This window comes from Chrysochloris asiatica, unplaced genomic scaffold (assembly GCF_000296735.1).
Source record: "Chrysochloris asiatica unplaced genomic scaffold, ChrAsi1.0 scaffold00004, whole genome shotgun sequence".
Classification (NCBI taxonomy): Eukaryota; Metazoa; Chordata; class Mammalia; order Afrosoricida; family Chrysochloridae; genus Chrysochloris; species Chrysochloris asiatica.
In genome coordinates this window covers 25041790-25059908 of record NW_006408522.1, presented here as the reverse complement: position 1 = coordinate 25059908, position 18119 = coordinate 25041790, and the positions used below count along the sequence as shown (strand labels likewise).

General features: G+C 33.9%; 1 protein-coding gene across 3 annotated transcripts in view; it reads right to left on the bottom strand.

The window, feature by feature from the left end:
- Positions 1-3409: 3409 nt before the first annotated feature.
- COPS2 (COP9 signalosome subunit 2) overlaps positions 3410-18119 on the bottom strand; it is a 34835-nt gene continuing 20125 nt past the window's right edge. The window contains exons 4-13 of one of the 3 annotated variants that reach the window (XM_006831673.1): positions 14029-14154; positions 10856-10945; positions 10649-10726; positions 10201-10375; positions 9421-9599; positions 9218-9270; positions 6985-7082; positions 5356-5438; positions 4757-4815; positions 3410-4159 (exon numbers count right to left, since the gene is read on the bottom strand). In XM_006831673.1, the coding sequence (XP_006831736.1) occupies positions 4015-4159; positions 4757-4815; positions 5356-5438; positions 6985-7082; positions 9218-9270; positions 9421-9599; positions 10201-10375; positions 10649-10726; positions 10856-10945; positions 14029-14154 (1086 nt within the window). In that variant the 3' untranslated portion in view covers positions 3410-4014. Of the gene's footprint in view, positions 4160-4756; positions 4816-5355; positions 5439-6984; positions 7083-9217; positions 9271-9420; positions 9600-10200; positions 10376-10648; positions 10727-10855; positions 10967-14028; positions 14155-18119 lie in introns of all 3 variants that reach the window. The other 2 variants (XM_006831672.1, XM_006831674.1) reach the window with 2 other exon arrangements.

Below are 18119 nucleotides of genomic sequence, written 5' to 3'. Positions count from 1 at the left end.
AAATCCTATAACTGTTTACCATGAATGATAAGCAACTCAATAGCACTTCACAAGCTTATATTAAAAGGGTCTGAATTTCTACATAAAATTGTATCAAAATAAATGATACTGACTGAAAAAACAAAACACCAAAGTAATGACACAACAAAAAAACAAGTAAAACCTCCAAAAAGAGAAAGGAGGTAATTTTTTTTTTTTATTTTGGTCACACAAATGTAGGCCAAAGGCCTTGAACTTCAATACCCAACAACCAGTCTTTTACTCTACGGACCTGGATAAATGTTCTGTAACATCTTGAAATAAGAGTTAAAAGTCAATTCCTTCTTTATTTTTCATTATTCTGTTCAAAATGGTATTCATCTCCTTTGAAATACTAAATATACTGTCATAAACCACACATAAAGAATGAGACTACTAGCTTTATTCAAGTTGTGAACACTTAAGTCTCACTTTAAAGACCTGAATAAATACTTTTCAGGTTTATTTAAAACAATAAGTGAAATAATAATGATGAATAAAAAATAAACAGCCTTAGTAAATAAATGGTTAGGATATACCTGAGCCACTCAAAAAAGATATAAGGATCAATCTAATTAATGCTCTATACCAGCATACTCTGCTTCATATGCAGATTGGATTCCATCTCCCCAGTCCCCAAAGAAATATACTTACCCGTGTTTACTGAAGAATCATACCGATTCTTGATTAAGAGGAATTAAAGAAATTTTTTTCTACCGTCACAAGTATATTTTAAAATTTCAGTTTTAAGATAAATCCATAGATTTAATATAAATAAAAATACTATACCATCCACAGTTAATTTATAAAGGCTTCACTTAAACTACATTCACAATGTGAAGTCAAGTTCTCAGTAGTCTCAAAAACATACATTATCAACGATCAACCTTGTTAACTATTAATTAGAAAGGCCAAGTAGAGAAAGTGATACGCAGTGCACGCATATACACACACACACACACAAAATGGGGCTTCAAAAAGTTTGTGGAAAAATGAAATTAAAGATAACAGAATTTTTCCACAAACTTTCAAAGGCTTCTTGTTTGTTTATACATATATGCACGCATCACGCGCACACACAAAAATTTAATCTTTAAAAATCTGGTTTCATTAAGATGTGGGGGAAAAGAAGAATATTTAATCAACAAATTACAACAAATGTTAAGAGCAAAAATGAGTAAAGGAATTGCAGTTCCTTGCAGTAAATAGTATCTATTCATGGCAGCCAAAGTTTGCTGTGAAGTGAAAAGTAAAATGAATGCACTGTAACATATTCATATGTTATCTGTTCAGTTTCCACACACACAAAAAGGTTTTGATTATCAGACAAATGTTAGGAATTTGCCAATAAATTTTTTACTTCACTCAAATTTAGCTGTATTTTGATAAGCAAGCTCTAAATCAGGCTCCAACCCTACCTTATCTGATGCATGAAAGCACACACAAAAATGTTTAAAGGAAAAAAAAAATTATTGTTTTAGTCAGACTGTTAAAACCTATCAAAAGCCTGTGTTAAAAACAAATGTGATAAATAACTTAAAAAAACAAAAACAAAAACAAAACCCTGTATTTGGGAAGTACTATGTTAAACAGATTCTATATTGATAAATACACAATTACAAATAATAATTATGGTAGAGCTTAGATACTGTTATATATTTAGCTGGGTTTTCCAATGAATAACAAGTACATGCTAACCGTCTAGAAACTGAAAGATGCACCAGTGCACACAGCAAAGCTAGCACAGGAGAAGTGGGCCGTGTAAGAGTCTGAAGGTAGGAGTTAAATCACATCACTCAAGCCTTTGAAATCTAAATTCCATCGACTCACTTAAGCAGGGCTTTAGCTTTCCATGCTCTTCACATGCATACATATTTAAATATAGGCACAGATGCTTGTCATTTTTATTTGAGTAACAAAGAGTCTCCAAATTATACTGAAAAATAAGTTCTAATTAATACCACTCCTGTAAAAAAAAAACAAACAAAAAAAACAAACTTAGCACACCTTTCACAAATGATTTATGTAAAACAAGAACATACACGTAATCTTGTATCTTATTTTATTCCCTACCATAGACATTAATTTTATCTTTCACTTTCCTACAATTTTCAACATGTACCTGCATTTAATACTGCTTTTATCTCTAAAGACATAAACTGGTTGCTTTCCTAAATCTAAGGATTATATAGTTTTAGTATAAATATATATCACATATTTTCGTAAAATTTTGACAAAACCGAATAAGCATGACTTATTTTAAGTCCATGCTCCTTTCGTTGCTTATAAAATCTGATTTAAAGATCTAAAACTCTCGGTTGTCACTCTTCAATTACAAGTCTTCCTCTGTAATTGCCACTAATTTTTCACATAACAAGAAGCAACAGAAAATCCAAAGGAATTCTTTAACTTCTTTTTGTACTGATTGCTATAAAATAATGCGACCTTTTTCTTTCAAATGAAACAAGTAACATATACACTCAATACATTCAAATGAGCTGAGTCTCCTTTAGAGTAATCACCTTGGAAGGCCACAGTTCATTCTTCTAACTATGCCATCGCGGCTCAAAATACCTTTCAAACTTTGAAATTGCCTTCAAAGTTAGTTGCATAATTCTACTATTGCCTCAAAGATAGATTTAATTTTTTTTAGAAATTGTCAATGGTCATTTGTTGCCAAATAATGGTGGCTAAGGACAATCAGGAGCATGGTATGGTGCTGGGGATTAATGAGCTGTATTCCAAGATTGGTAGTTCAAGCTCACCAGACAGGGGCGTTATGAGTCGGAACCGACTCAACAACACTAAACAACAACAACAAAAACCCAAAAGGGACAATCAAGTCGTCAAGCTTGGTGATACTTTTGCTTTTTAAACAATGTATAATCATAAAGTTAATATTGTGTGATTTAAATTAGCTCTGAATGCAATTTTAAAAGAGCACAACTTGAGTAGTTTGGGGCAATGGTAGACTGCTGGAGTTAGGCAGTAACTCTCCAGCATGATCACTATGCAGAGTAACATTCATTCAGCTGTCTATGTTCTGAAATATTTGTTTGCAGTGAAGATTCTGGTTAGAATTCATTCCTTTGAAAAGGAATACCATTAAAAAAAAAACAACAAAAAAAAACCACACCTTTATTCCTTTAAAGCATCACTGTCAAAGTCAGTACTACATAAGCATTTTGTTAGAAACTAATTTTCTGTACTTTATCAATAAAGACTACCTTAAAAAAAAACTCTTGAAAGCATATAACCAACTTATTTGCCCTCAGGTTTTTTTGTTTTTAATCATTAACAGAAGATAAAATAACTTTTAATCTCTAAGGTACTAAAAAAACAAAACAAAACAACCCCAATGTAATAAAAACACATCAAGAACCAAACTATCATTTCTGAGCTGCACTGTTTATTTTGCTGCTTGAACCCTAAGTGACAGTATGCCACTATAATTACGGGGTTTCATCTAAACCTTTACTACACTGCAGGTACAGAAATATATGGACACATTTTTGGAGAACTGACATTGCAAAATGCAGCAAACATTTTAATTTATACATGAGAAAAGGAAGTGTTCAAAAGGGTATGCATTTCAAGTTATTGCAGGTTATCTGTGAGAGAATTTCTGCAGGTAAAATATGTTTAAATTTAACCAACAGTAGCGTGTCAGTGTATTTAAAATCATGACAAAAATCTTCTCTCTGGTCATGTTGCCCATGACAAATTACTATGATGTTGTATGTTTAGGGCAAGATGTCAATACAGCATAAATCCCATGGCATTTTGGTTTTCTTCTGGAGATTAAAGCTGTTTTTCTTGGGATAAATGCAGCAGCAAAACACAAACCAGTTGATCAAAAAGCACTTCTGCCATAACTCCAATCATTTTCAGGACACATCAACCGACAGTAGTTTTGCCATTCCCAGTTTTTTTTTTTTTAAAGGATTACATCTCTGCACTGTTGCCTTAAGTATGTCTGTGAAAGCTGGTTCTCTGTTAAGCCAGTTTACTGACTACAGCCTGGTTGAGAGAGTTCAGCTGGTTGGTCCATTTATCTAGTGCAGTATATCGGGCACCACCCCTCTTCTGATGATCCAGTTCAAGGAGTTGGTTGACTTGATCAATTCGGCCATGAATAGTGCTGTAAATAAATAAAAGAAGGTATGTCGAAAAATCATAAGCATATCTTTGGGATCAATGTTTCCTAAAATATAATTCACAAAATGCCAATAAATGCACAAGAAAAAACTGCTGTGTACATTATAAATGAATGAGTTCAGCATTAGTTATAACATCATTTAAACTCTATGCAGAAACCAGATTTCACTTACCTTTCATCAAAAGAATCAACAGGCACACACTTACCAAGCTTTCAAAAGAAAATGTTATTTGTGAATTTTAAGAAACACTGTACTGTTTTTGTGATCGATTTTTACAACCATTATGTATAGCACACATTTATACTATCAAACATAAAGACAATTTGTTAAGTAATTCTCCCACTGTATTACTGAGTGAGAAACCCTTCTGAAAATCTATTTCAAGCTTTTCAGAGCTGTGTTGCATACGTCTATCCACTTATCAAAAATCCTCTGTCACACACACACACCTCTTAAATAAAAAATCATAGCCAGAGGGTGCTTTTCAAGAAAAATCAAGAATTCAGAAAGGTGTTTCATCATCACTATTATTAAAAATATAGTCCCTAATATTTGTGATAAAAAAAGCCTGTACTTACTTATCCAATATGCACTGCACCAGCAAGCTCTCCACATCAGCTACATCTATGTTTAACTCCTAAGTCAAAAGAAAGACCCATTATAATTCACTAATTGACATTTTAAAGACTTCATGATTTTATATAGCTATTCTGATTTTCAAATTTCTATCACTTAAGATTTTAAACAAATTTCATGATAACTTCAAATATGTCTGAGAACACAGGTCTGGATAAAGATTTAACTTTGTAATATTTGAAATATATCCCTCCTTCTTCACAATTTATTATGTTTGAGGTTAATCCTCCATAAATTCTACATTTTAGCCTCTCTTCTTTCTTACATCATTATCTTTTAGGCTCTAGGAATCTTTAAAAAAATAAAAAAGATAATTTAGTGTTTCTCAATTTCTGTATCTTCAATGTTAAAAACCCTTTTCCTGTTAACTTAGACCCAAGAAACAAAGAAAATTTCACATTAAAGTCTTCTAGTTAATACTGAATTTAAAAAAATGAAACATAATAAAATGTTACCAAGTTAGAGTTACTCTTAAATGGCAAACAGGTACACAGCATTTATAACTACAAATTGTAACATTAAAATTCATGAATACAAGTACCTTAGAAATAAAAGGAATATGTATTCTTGTGTAAGGCTTAATTAATTTTATGAGCACTTGTGTTCTGATGTTTCGCAAAAGTTCTGGAAGAAAGATAAACAGGAAAATAAAAACATTTGCATTTTAACAGTTTCTATTATATCTTTATGAACCATATGTACTTAGACATGATATTCATTAACTTATCATTTATTATCTTAAAATACATCCCTTTGATTGGCAGTGGCTTAAGGTACTTAAGATCTAAAATATCTGGGTCCAACAGATGTGTAACAAGATTAGAGGTTGCCTCTTTCATAATTTTTCTTATTCCCACTTTCCTGATTTTGCCCATGCTGCAATTCTACCTAATAGATCCTTCTGTCTTCTCTATAACAGCATACTACCTATTGTTTCATTAATGACAAGCATCTTTCAAGGAGCTCTAGCTTATATTAGCCAACTTTCTTTTCTAAAGCTTTCTCCAAAACTTGAGTTATATTTTACACAATGCTTTTTTGAACTTCCTCAAGTTTCATCATGTAGAATTGTTTATAAACCAGACTGAGGTCATGGACCAATCTACTGTATCCTACAGTACCATCTTGGCTCTTTTAGATTCATATAAGAATCTTAAATATCTATTGAACAAAAGAGCTCAGAAAATGAAAAGGAAAGAAATAATTTCATAAATTATTTCTGAAATTTTCTTTGGATTTTCATTATGTTTCTGGAATGTATGTATTTAAACAAGTTGTTCCAAACAGTCACTGTTGTTGTTATTAAGTGCTGTCAAGTTGGTACCAACTCACAACGACCCTGTATACAGTGTTTGAGGAATGACTGCAGTGCCACCCCAGGACTAGTCTCAAACAACTCCCTTATTTGGGAGCATGGGCGTTGGAAGAGCAGCTCCAGAATAAAGGGATGATTTCTTTCTTGGGTCCAGTAGCTTTACATAAATAGTGCATACATCAGACAGATTTTTGGCACACTACACAATCCTCTTGCATTAGTTTCCTACATGTACTTGTGTGTTATAGGTGTGGGCACACCATTTAAACGGGCAAGTTATATACAAAATGAGAATTCTAATAAACATCTCTTTAACTTACTGGCATGAAATCTTCCCAATGTTAATTTATCTATCTCCGTATCTTAGAGCAGTATATTTTCAAAGCTTTAGTTAGTCATCAAAAATAAACTCTAAAAATTAACTTTGAATTTAAGTGCCAACAATAAACATGCACCTTAAACAATAATGAACAAATCTGTCTTAATCCTCCTTAGCCATAAAGATAGTGAGACTTTGTTTCATGTACTTTGGACATGTTTTCAGGCAGGGTCAGTCCCTGAAGAAGGACATCATACTTGGTTAACTAGGGCCAGCAAAAAAGAATGACCCTCAATGACATGGAGTGACACAATGGCTACAACCATGGGTTCAAACACAGCAACGGGTGTGAGGGTGGGGCAGTATTGGGCACTGTTTTGTTCTGTGGTACACAAGCTCACTATGAGTTGGACGCCAACTAGAAGCATTTCTATACCTAGCAATAAACAAAAGAAAAATTTCAGGCAGCTTCATTAAGAAGCACTATTTGATTATGGCAAAGAAAGCAACAGAATTCATTTAAAGTAAGGACATACCTTCAATGTGTTCTCTTATGAAAGGGTCATCCATTATGTTGCTGTGATTTGTTTTCAGAATCTTTTCAAATTCAGTGATGTCGTTATTCTGATAGGCACTGATAGAAAAAGAAAAGCATGCATTTTGTCAAATGTGAAGATGTTATATTAGATAATCCAAAGACTGTTTCTAAATTTTTTTGCAAAAATCTAAATTATTTTATAGCTTCTCCAATATAAATGAGGAAAGAAATCACAGTAACCAGAGTTAAATAAACACACACCCTTCTATAAACATAATGAATTTCCTTTTTTAATACTCTTGGTTCTTTATAGGAAAGAAAATTAAATACAAAAATATTTTGGGTCATATTTATAATTGCTAGTTTAAAACATGTACCAATCTTAATTGTTGACAAGAGAGTTTAACAGCTATTCAATGTTTGATTATTTTTAAAATTAAATTGTATATTTAATCCCTAATTGTTCTTAATGAAAGCAACCAAATTCATGCATATCACTATATTGATGAATTTGGTCTTATCTAACAAGAAAGTGTAATGCAGCTTCCTAATTTTTTCCTTCAAGATAGCTACCAGCAACTCCCAAAACTTGAATTTCAAAGGGAATATTAGATTTTCAACTTTCTCTAGCCTTTACATTCCACTGAGCCATATACAGTGGAAACATCAGTGGCAGAAAATTAGTGCCAAATGAGGTACACACAATGTAGAGACAGATGGAATCCCCTGTTGCAGACGGCCAAAGGCTGATTTATGTTCACAACTCTCCAAAGTGTCTAATACCTACTTTTGAAATCAATTCTATAATGAACTATGGGGACGGCTAAAGGTGCTGAGAAGGAAGAAGCCAACCTTCTGGATAGGGCACCACTGTCTGCTTTATATGTAAGACATATCATCAGCCACTCTGCACGCCCTCTGCTGTGCTTCCATCTGTTGGGTCGCAATGTAACTTCATGTTAGGGGCAGGTGATTCAAGTGCTTCAACAGGAATTACTTTCCTCTAGTCTGCTGGCAACTGACTAGGAAGATAAAATTAGGAAGCATTACTTTCTTAGCTATCCCAAATGCATTCTTGTAATTTACTATGGAGGATATATACAAACATTGAAAACATTTGTACACACATTTATTTTAACTGAGTAACAGTCTTCTACTCTAAGTGGTGTATTTTGGTTTTTAAAAATCTTACACAAAACTGTGGGACCCTCACGGATTCACTTGCTTGGGCAGCTTTTACTTTTAAAGCTCTAATAATCATTTTTATGTATTTGACCAATTTAATTTAGATAAGTGGTTAATCTTTAGGGTGATATTTTTCCTCAATATTTCTTTAAGAGTTTAAAAAGTTTAAATTGTTGTTTAGTAGTTAAACTTTATAATTTTAAAAAAGCATTATGAAACTGATCTAACCAAATCATCTTTTATTGTGACCAATTGCAGATATAATAAACTAAAACGAAGATGGAGAAGTCTTTTTTCACTAAAATCATTTAAACAAACATTAAAGTAGATTAAAAAGTAAATAATTCTCAAGAAATTGATTTGTGGCATTTTAGAGTTTTTATTCCCCAAATCACTCCCCATCCTCCTAAAAGAAACTGATTCTAATTTTTATAGCTATAAAATTACATTCTCCTTAAATGAAAGAAAGGAAAAAAAGAGACTAATATAACTTATAAAAGTCATAGCCATGCAAAAAAGTAAATGAATTTATTATGGCAGATTTTTCAGTCATTACCCACACCTTCCTCTCTTATTACACCTTCAGTGAACCTGAGTTTCTCACTACTATGGCTGCTCTCCCTACCCCCAACCGATAAAATTATCTGGGGTAAACATTTCTTTCTATTTATATTTTCATCCTGTCACTGAGGAAAGACACAACAAAGACACTTATGAAATAATCTCGTTTTACAGAAATTTCTTGGTTTATGTGGACCAATTCATAATTTCTTTTTGGATTAAGACAAGCAGAGGCAGTTAACATTATGAAAAAAATGCTTTAAAACATTTACGTGGATAAAAACAACACAAAGGCACCAGATAATAAAATCTTGTGGCTAACAGAAACAATAAGATAAATGACTTCCAAAGATTAAAATTTCACAAACTATACACTATTTCAAACCAACAAAAAATAGCAAATGTTGAGTACTAAGTGTAAAATGTTCTTCATCTTTATTAACTGCTTTAAGGAAATTTACCTTAACCGAAACATAAAATCTTACCTTACTAAATTTGTCATTGCTAGAATTTCTGGATCATTTTTGTACGGCTTAGCCTAAACACAGTAAAAACAAAACAAAACAAAACAGAAAATCAACTAGGCATGTAAGAAAAAAATTTATTTCTACAAAAGACAGCTAAGAGAAACTGAAAAATAAAAACAAAAAAACAAAAACACAACAAAAACTGAAAAGTGTACACATACCTCCTGTGAGTCAAATGGATTTATTCCAGATTTCATTAGCATATTTGCCAAGACTAAATATTTTAAGCAAGTGGTTCGCCTAGGACTCCCTGACTCATCATAATTCTTGAAGGCTTCAAAAAAGTCAGTGTGTGCCTTTTCAAATTCACCTTCTCGCAAGTGCATTTTACCACCACATTCTGTAAAGAATAAAACATGCGAGAAGAGAACATTTTCAATTTTTAACTGTAACAAAACTGACCACTTTACAAAGATTAAATTAAAATTGTTTCAGTGGCTTTGGTTCTTTTAATTTTAAAACATGACTAGAGGCAGCTCTTGTAGCGTAGTGGTTACGAATCGGGCTGCGAACCTTAAGGTCAGCGGTTCGTAACTACCAGCTGCTCCGCGGGAGAAAGATGAGGCTTTCTACTCCCGTAAAGATTTACACCCTCGGAAACCCTATACAGGGTCGCTATGGGTCGGAACCGACTCGATGGCACATAACAACAACAACAACAAGTACCAGCAACAGGGTACATACGTTAATTGAAAACAAAAACCAAGTTCCTTATTAAGTGTCAATGAAGAAACTACTGAACAAGCTATTGTAAATTTTTAACCTCAAGTGATACGGAAACAATTTTTTATATATAATTCAAGAGTAGCAGTTTTGATAAAGTGAACTTTCTATCACTACAATCTTCAATGATCACTTATGCCTAAGTCATTCAGTCATACACAATGAAACCTTAGCATCTGCTCATCTGATTGCCCACCCTCTCTCCAAAGCACACTTGCCTCTGATGACTCCCATGATCAGAGGATGGGGGATGGCAGACTTGATGTGAAGTGACTGTTCATAGAGTGCTTTCAGTTTTTTGTTATTTTTCTGTGCTGTATACATCTGAATTTCCAAAGCATATATTTCTAATAATTGTGTACCTTTTTTCAAGTCATCTTCTCCATCATCAGTCTAGGAAAGCAAATACTTAACTTTAACAACCTTATTTAACAGACAAGCATACAGTAACTTACAAACTGTTTTGTTATAAATAGTTCATTTAAGTCAGCTGAATGGAAATGGAACCTTTACAATACTATTTCTGAGTGAATATATACTATAGGATCACCACCCCTAAACATTACTTCACATAATACTCTTTCTTGTGCTTCTTTATTAAAAATAAAACAAAACAAAATAAAAAACCAAAAACAAAATATTAAGATAAAAATAAGGGAATGGTACCTGGCAGGATTGATGTAACTGGCGTAAAATTTTTTGAAGCTTTCCATATTCCTCCCGTTCTAAATATAATTTTCCAAGCTGCAAAAAAAACAAAGTTATTTAAATCAAAAGACTTCAAAAGGAGATGTGCATCTTTAGAAGAGCTGAGTTTATTAAGCACATCCCACTCATTCTTTAAAAGAAAAAATACAGAACTGTAATTGTTACCTTTGTGTTTGTCTTAAACCATAGTCTATCATTCTTAGCATCTTTCAAAGCTTCCAGTGTTGTTTCATAGAATTCCTGCAGTAAATCCATCTGACATAAAAAATCAGAATTCTATAATTGTAAACAGCAAATTTGTACCTGTTAATAAAGTTAATTTGAGCAAACTAAAGTGCATCTTTGAACTTTAATACATCTAAGATACACTATCTGTATCATACTGAATGTTCTATGTTCCACAAAATTAACAATACATACCTTATTAATAAAAACCTGTTTTTAAGTAAGTTTAAAAAATAAACCAAGAAAATATTTTCCCATTTAAATTATAGGACTATAAGTTCATATGCTCTAATTATATACGCTTCTTCCCAACGTAACACTTTGTTTTATATTCACATATATAAATAAATAAATGATGTACAAAGAGGTAAGCGTACTGTTTTATTAGTAGCATTTATCTTATTCACTCAACCTTTATTTGGTATCTAATATGGAGTCCTGGTGTGGTGCTGTAGGATAAGCACTGGGTGGCTAACCACAGGTCAATGGTTTAAACCCACCAGCTGCTCTTTGGAAATCTTATGTTGTTGTTGTTGTTAAGTGCCATCGAGTCAGTTCCAACCCACAGTGACCCTGTATAGGGTTTCCAAAGAGTGACTGGTGTGCTTGAACTGCCCCGTCGACCATGTAGTTCAAAGGGCTTTGTAGTCTGGCGCATTAACCCACAGCACCACACCAGGACTCCAGACAGGGTCACTATTATTTGGAACGAACTTGACAGCGGCAACCACAACATATGGCTACCAAAGGAAGCTGCTAAGGAATCAAATAGGAACTAACTCCTTTCATCAAAATTCTTCTACAATGTGACTAATCAATTAACTGGACTACACAGTTTTTACATTACCTCTGAATTGCTGAAGTCTGGTGGAGAATAGAAGTCTAGTATAATCTCAGCTGTGTGTAACCATCATCAAAGGATCCTTAGTGGCACAGTGGGTTAAGTGTTGTGTTGCTAACCAAAAGGCAGATGGTTCAAACCCACCAGTCACTCATCAGAAGACATATACGGCTGTCTGCTTCTGTACAGATTTATAATTCTATAAACCCTATTAGCCAGGTTCTACTTTATCCTAGAGAGTTACTGAATCAGAAATCTACTTGAAGGCAGGTTTAGTTTTTTTGGAACCACTATTAATTTGCCAAAGGTAGTTCTTGGGGTATTGTAAGACAAGCACAATGGTGGTGCTGTAGAATAAGCACTGGACTGCTAACCTCAAGATTGGCTATTCAAACCCATCATCAGCCACCATGGGAGAAACACGAGGCTGTCTACTCCCCCCTCCCCAGTCAGTCAGCCGGCCGTCAAGTCCAAATCACAGTGACCCTGTTTGGGTTTCCGAGGCTGTAAGTCTTTACAGGAGCAGAAAGCCTCATCTTTCTCCCACAGAGCACCTGATGGACTTGAACTGTTGACCTTGTGGTTAGCAGTCCAGTGCATGTCTTACAGAACCACCACAGCACTTATCCTACAGCGCTTCACAATGGCTCATAGCAACCCTGTATAGGGTTTCCAAGGAGCAACTGGTGGGTTTGAACTGTTGACCTTTTGGTTCAAACTGACCTTGTGGTCCAGTGCATTATTCTGAAGGGCTCTTTCACAATTGCATCGGGTATTAATTCATTGTCATTTTTTCATGGAAATGATCTGTTTTACATGGTAAGACTCTACTCGCCAGACTACTCCTTTATTTCAGGCTCTAGATATCTATTTAAAAAGCTCAAGAGGTAGAGGACCCTAAGATCAGGAAAATTTGACACCTTCATGAAAGGCTGCCTATTTTTTCATGACTGTTGATGACATAGTAAAGTCTAGTGGTATTCTTACTTTCAAAAGACAAAACAAAACAAAAAGCTTACACAAAATAACCTGCAGAGCATGTGACCTCTGGTTTTATAATCAATTCATCACTGGCACAGTACTTATTAAATAGTATACCAAAACTGTTTTGATGACATGCTGGTAAAATTCAGAAAACATCTTCTCTACCTTGCAACCCTGTATAGGGTTTCTGAGGAGTAGCTGGTGGCTTTGAACGGCCGACTTTGCAGTTCAAACTAACCTTGCAGTCCAGTGCACTATCCTGCAGTGTCACACCAGGACGCCATCACAACAAAGTCAGTGGTTCAAGTCCACCAGTTGCTCTGCAAGAGAAAGATGAGGCTCCCGCAAAGATTTACAGCCTAAGAAACCCTATCCAGGGTTAGGCTGAGTCAGAACCAGCTTGACGGCACTTAACAACAGCAACTATTCCCATTACATATATTTCATTAGAGAGTAATAAGTTGCCACAATAAATAAAAACGTTATCTAGTAGAAAGAGTATGAAACAGGTTGATTATGAGATTAACAATTTTACGAAAAAGCAAGAAAAGTACCAAATGTTTTTGCATAATATGAAATGATATAGAGACTACTTGCACTGAAATATCAAAAAGAAAGTTGAAACATTGGGTTATGTTGCTTAAAAAAATAGTAACAATCAAATTAATAATTGTATCTGCAAAATTTTAAATATAAAATAACATCACTGCTCTCCTTAGTAATCAATATCCAGAAGAATGAAAGCATTAACACTCCTCCAAGTACCAACTTAAGTTTCCTTCATTATTGGTCCTTCCTTTTGTCAACCATTCATCTACCCATCTATCCTTTATAAAAGCATTTATTGAGCACCTAATGAGTAAGGTCAAGTGCTATGTGATGAGAACATTAGAGACAGATAAAATGTGATTCAAAATGGTAAGTATTAAATGGCTCAGAATGAATAGCTAAAGTGGTGATGGAGTTTATTAGAAGGAACTGTGATAGCAATTGTATTAAGAGTTCAGTATTACCCAGTAAAAGTTGTTTGCAGACTAGTTCAGTATATGAAGATATATGAAGAGAAACATTGGAGTTGCTACTATACTATATTATAGTATTTAATACTATGTAAAAATACAAATACTATAGTATAGTATTAAAATAGTAGCTATTTTCTTAACTTACACTAATAACCAGCATTACTACTTGAGGAACACCTCTAGGCCTTTTCTTTTTTAAAGAACAGAGCCCTCAGTATAAATATATACAGTAGTAGGTACCAAAAGTAGAAAAAAATCAATCCAACCTGTTTAGAAGTAGAGATATAATCAAGAATAGAATTAATGGATTTTTCAGAATAATTTCTTGTGACAGCACTCCGAATATAGGTCAAAAGTTGTTTGTATCTGTTCATCATTTCTGGAAAGTTTGTCTGTGAGGAAAAATATAAAATGTTTTAAGAAATGCACTGTGAGACACATTTAATATTATGTGCATAAGTACTATTATGGTATATACAGTCACGTGCTATATAACACCTGTTTGGGCAATAGCTAACCACACATATATCCAGGGTCTCACCCCCAGTAAAGCCTTTAATATTGCAAATTCAAGGGACACACAATGGTTTATAGTAATAAATGGGTGCTTTGTGACATACATCAAAACATTTTTTTACTACATTTTGTTGAAGATGTTCAGTATATCTGGAAGGGTTTAATGAATAGAAAAGTACATTATACTAAGACAAACATCTGACTGACATTAGATACAAACCAAGACACACATACATACAGAACTCATTCATAACGTGGGAACTGCCGATAACATGCCTGGAATCTGGGGACTGCATCCAAATCATATAACATCATATTGAAGTATAATTTATACAAATTTTCCAAATTTCTGATATAGCTCCTCATTATACAACACATTTAAGTAAATCATAAAAATTAATCAAATGGTTTGCAATTTCCATTGTTTATAATGTTATCAATAATAATTCGTTATGATCCACTCTGTCGAATGCCTTTGCATTGTCAATAATACATAGGGAAATATCTTTCTGGTATTCTCTGCTTTCAGTCAAGATCCACCAAACATCAGCAAGATATCCCTTTGTCCATTTTCTTCGGAATCTGGCTTAAATTTCTGGCAATTCCTTGTCTAGGTAGTGCTGCAAATGTTTTGAGTATCTTCAACAAAATTTTACTCGCATATGATATAAATGATATTGTTCAATAACTTTTACAATGGATCACCTTTTTTTGGATACAAATATGGGTCTCTTCCAGTCAGTTGGCCAGGTAGCCATCTTCCAAATTTCTTGGCACAAATGAGTTACTGCTTCAAGTTGCACCCATTTGTTGAACTATCTCAATTGATAGTCCATCAAAATTGTTAAGTGCCATCAAGTTGGTTCTGTTTCATAGTGATCCTATATAAGGTTTCCAAGGAGCAGCTGGTGGGTTTGAACTGCCAGCCTTGTGGTTCACAGTCCAGTACTGATCCTACAGCACCACACCAGGAGTCTAGTCCATTCGCAGCCTTATTTTTCACCAACACCTTCAGTGCAACTTATACTTCTTTCTTCAATATCACTGCTTCTTTCTACCTCCTGCAATGGTTGAATGTCGATGAAATATTTTTGGCATAGTAACTGTATATTCCTCTGACCTTCTTTTAATGCTTCCTGCATCATTCAATATTTTGCCCATTGTTGTTGCTTTTAAGCAAGCACCATTGAGTTAGTTCCAACCCATAGCAACCTTGTGCAGGATTTCTGAGGAGCAGCTGGTGAGCTTGAATTGCACATCTTGCAGTTCAAACTGATTTTGCAGTCCAGCTCATTAACACAGAGCGCCACACCAGGACTCCGTTTTGCCCATAGAATCCTTCAATATTGCAAACCGAAGCTTGAATTTTTTCAATTCTTTCAGCTTGAGAAATGTTGAGTCTGTTCTTCCCTTTTGGTTTTTGAATTCCAGGTCTTTGCACATTTCATTGTTAACACTGTCTTCCTTTTGTAATCTTTTGTTCAGCTCTTTATTTTAGCATTTCTTTTATTTACTTTAGTTACTCTACACTGAAGAACACATTTTAGTTTTTTTTGATAGCCATTTTGACCTTTTCTTTCTTGTCTTTTAAATGCTCTTTTGCTTTATGACTGATTCTTGATGTCTTTCCACAACTCACCTGATCCTCAGTCATTAATGTTCATTGCATTCTTGAGATGGTCTCTAAATTCATATGGGATATATGCAACAGTAGATATAATTAATGTTGCTCTTCCTTACATGACTATTTGTTGCATTTTATGTTATTCCAGGAAAAATGGAAGGTGTGAAGTAATAAAACACTACCAGCAAAACTTTCAGTAGTAAAGCACTGTGGGGTAAATTACCACTCTCAAAGTATGTAAAGCAATTGTTTGATCTAACCTCATCAGTGTACTTTCACTGTTTCCATAGTCTCCAACTGCTTTTAATACTTCTTTTCACTGGGTTCTACTCTATGCTTTTAATCAAGGAAAATGGGGCATAGATACAATGCCTTTTTCTTTAGCTAACTGAACAAGTGTGTTTATGAGGATGAGGAAAAACTAATAATACTGTAAATTTCCTGTTTATGACTATGTTCTGCCTTGAATAGTAACCATGAAAAAAGGCTGAAATCTCCTAACCAAAAACTGAATTAAGGAACAAAACCCACACAAACAACAAAAAACCCAGAAGGGGCGGGTGGGAGTAAAAATGGGTAGAATAATGGGAATATATGTCAAACTACTTTGTCTCAAGTATGCATGTTCCATGAGGGGGTAATTAAGTAACATCTTATCAGTAATTCATAAAACCCAAGTTAGAGAGCGTATTTTTTGGCAAAAGAATTATCAAGGATATATTAATGCCTCAACTTGGAAATTTTATCTACTAACGTGGGATTTTAATAAAGTTATAGATTTTATTTAATCTTCTTATGTTATAACTTTAAAGCTTATTTAAAAAAACCATGCCACTTTAATTAAAACGGAAGGTTATATAATAATTTTTGGTGTTATCTGCAGTGGTGAACACACAAAGCAGTTGATAACAAATCCAAATTTTTACTGCCAAACTCATGATACAGCAGTATGTACTCTGAATTCAACCAGAGAGCAGGGGCAAAGGAGGCAGGATGGAAGCAGAAATTACTTGTGTGAAGTACAATGTATTACAGATGTTACTGGAGCAAATAAAAGGTAAAGGAGGCAGACCACAAAATACCCTCTCTCTTTCCTTCCTTCCATCTCTGCTCAAGGTTAAACAGCAACACAAGTCTCAAAGGCACCATATTGTTTAAATGGAATCACTGCTAGTAATAATTTACAGTTAAGGGAGCAGATTTCTATATGGCTACCTACCCCTTGCTTAAGTTAAGAGAGCAGATTTCTATAAAGTACTCAGTATTATTTAAAGCCACAAAATATACACAATTTAACATTTCGTTTCTAATATCAAAGTTACTATTTCATAAAATCTCCGAGAATGAAGTCTACTTTTATTGCTCTCTAAAATATTAAATATTAATTTAAATAATTATTATCTAAGTAGTATTTACAAACAATACATGAGAAGAAAACATACATGCTTTCTTTTTGTGCAACACAAAGATGCTTTGAGAGTACCAAAGCAGAACTAGGAAAGCTAATTGAAATATAGATTCATTTTCTTCTTTAACTAGAGTTAAATGTAATATACAATACACTTAGTAACAATTAACATATACCTAGTCATGAGCTCTCAGGCCCAGCAACTCATTGCCTTAACATGTTTGACAATATCTAAGTTTCCATCATTTTGCCCACAGTATGCTCCACCACATTCATAGCTGAGTTTGTAGGAAAGGTAAATACCCATGTGCACATACCCTCTTTCAAATTCTTGTATATTTGTGGGGTATATAAAAAACACACATTTATATAAAATTCCCACTCTTCCTCCAAGAACCATTCAGCCTATTGTCTCTGCTCTGTCCATGTATCTCTATCTTCTGTAGATTACTTTGGTCGGGAAGCCAGGAGTCTCTCTCATTAAAGTATGGGAGAGCATACTAGAGTTAAGAGTACAACAAGAAGAGTGGGACGCAAGATTAGTGAAAGCTAACTGTAGTCAATTCAGGAATTAAATTTCAGATGGATGGGATTAAGATGCTAAAGAGGAGAGGGACGAGGCATATGGGAATTATAGAAACAGGTGAAAAAAGAATGTGCTAACAGATGATCACCTATCTTTCCATTAGTCACAGCTCTTGTGTCATTTGAAAAGCTTACTCTGCTTATCTGAGCTCAATTTTATCTCTTCTCTAAAAGTTCCTCTACCTTTTGTGATCTAAGATTTGTACCTGCATCTACTTCTCATT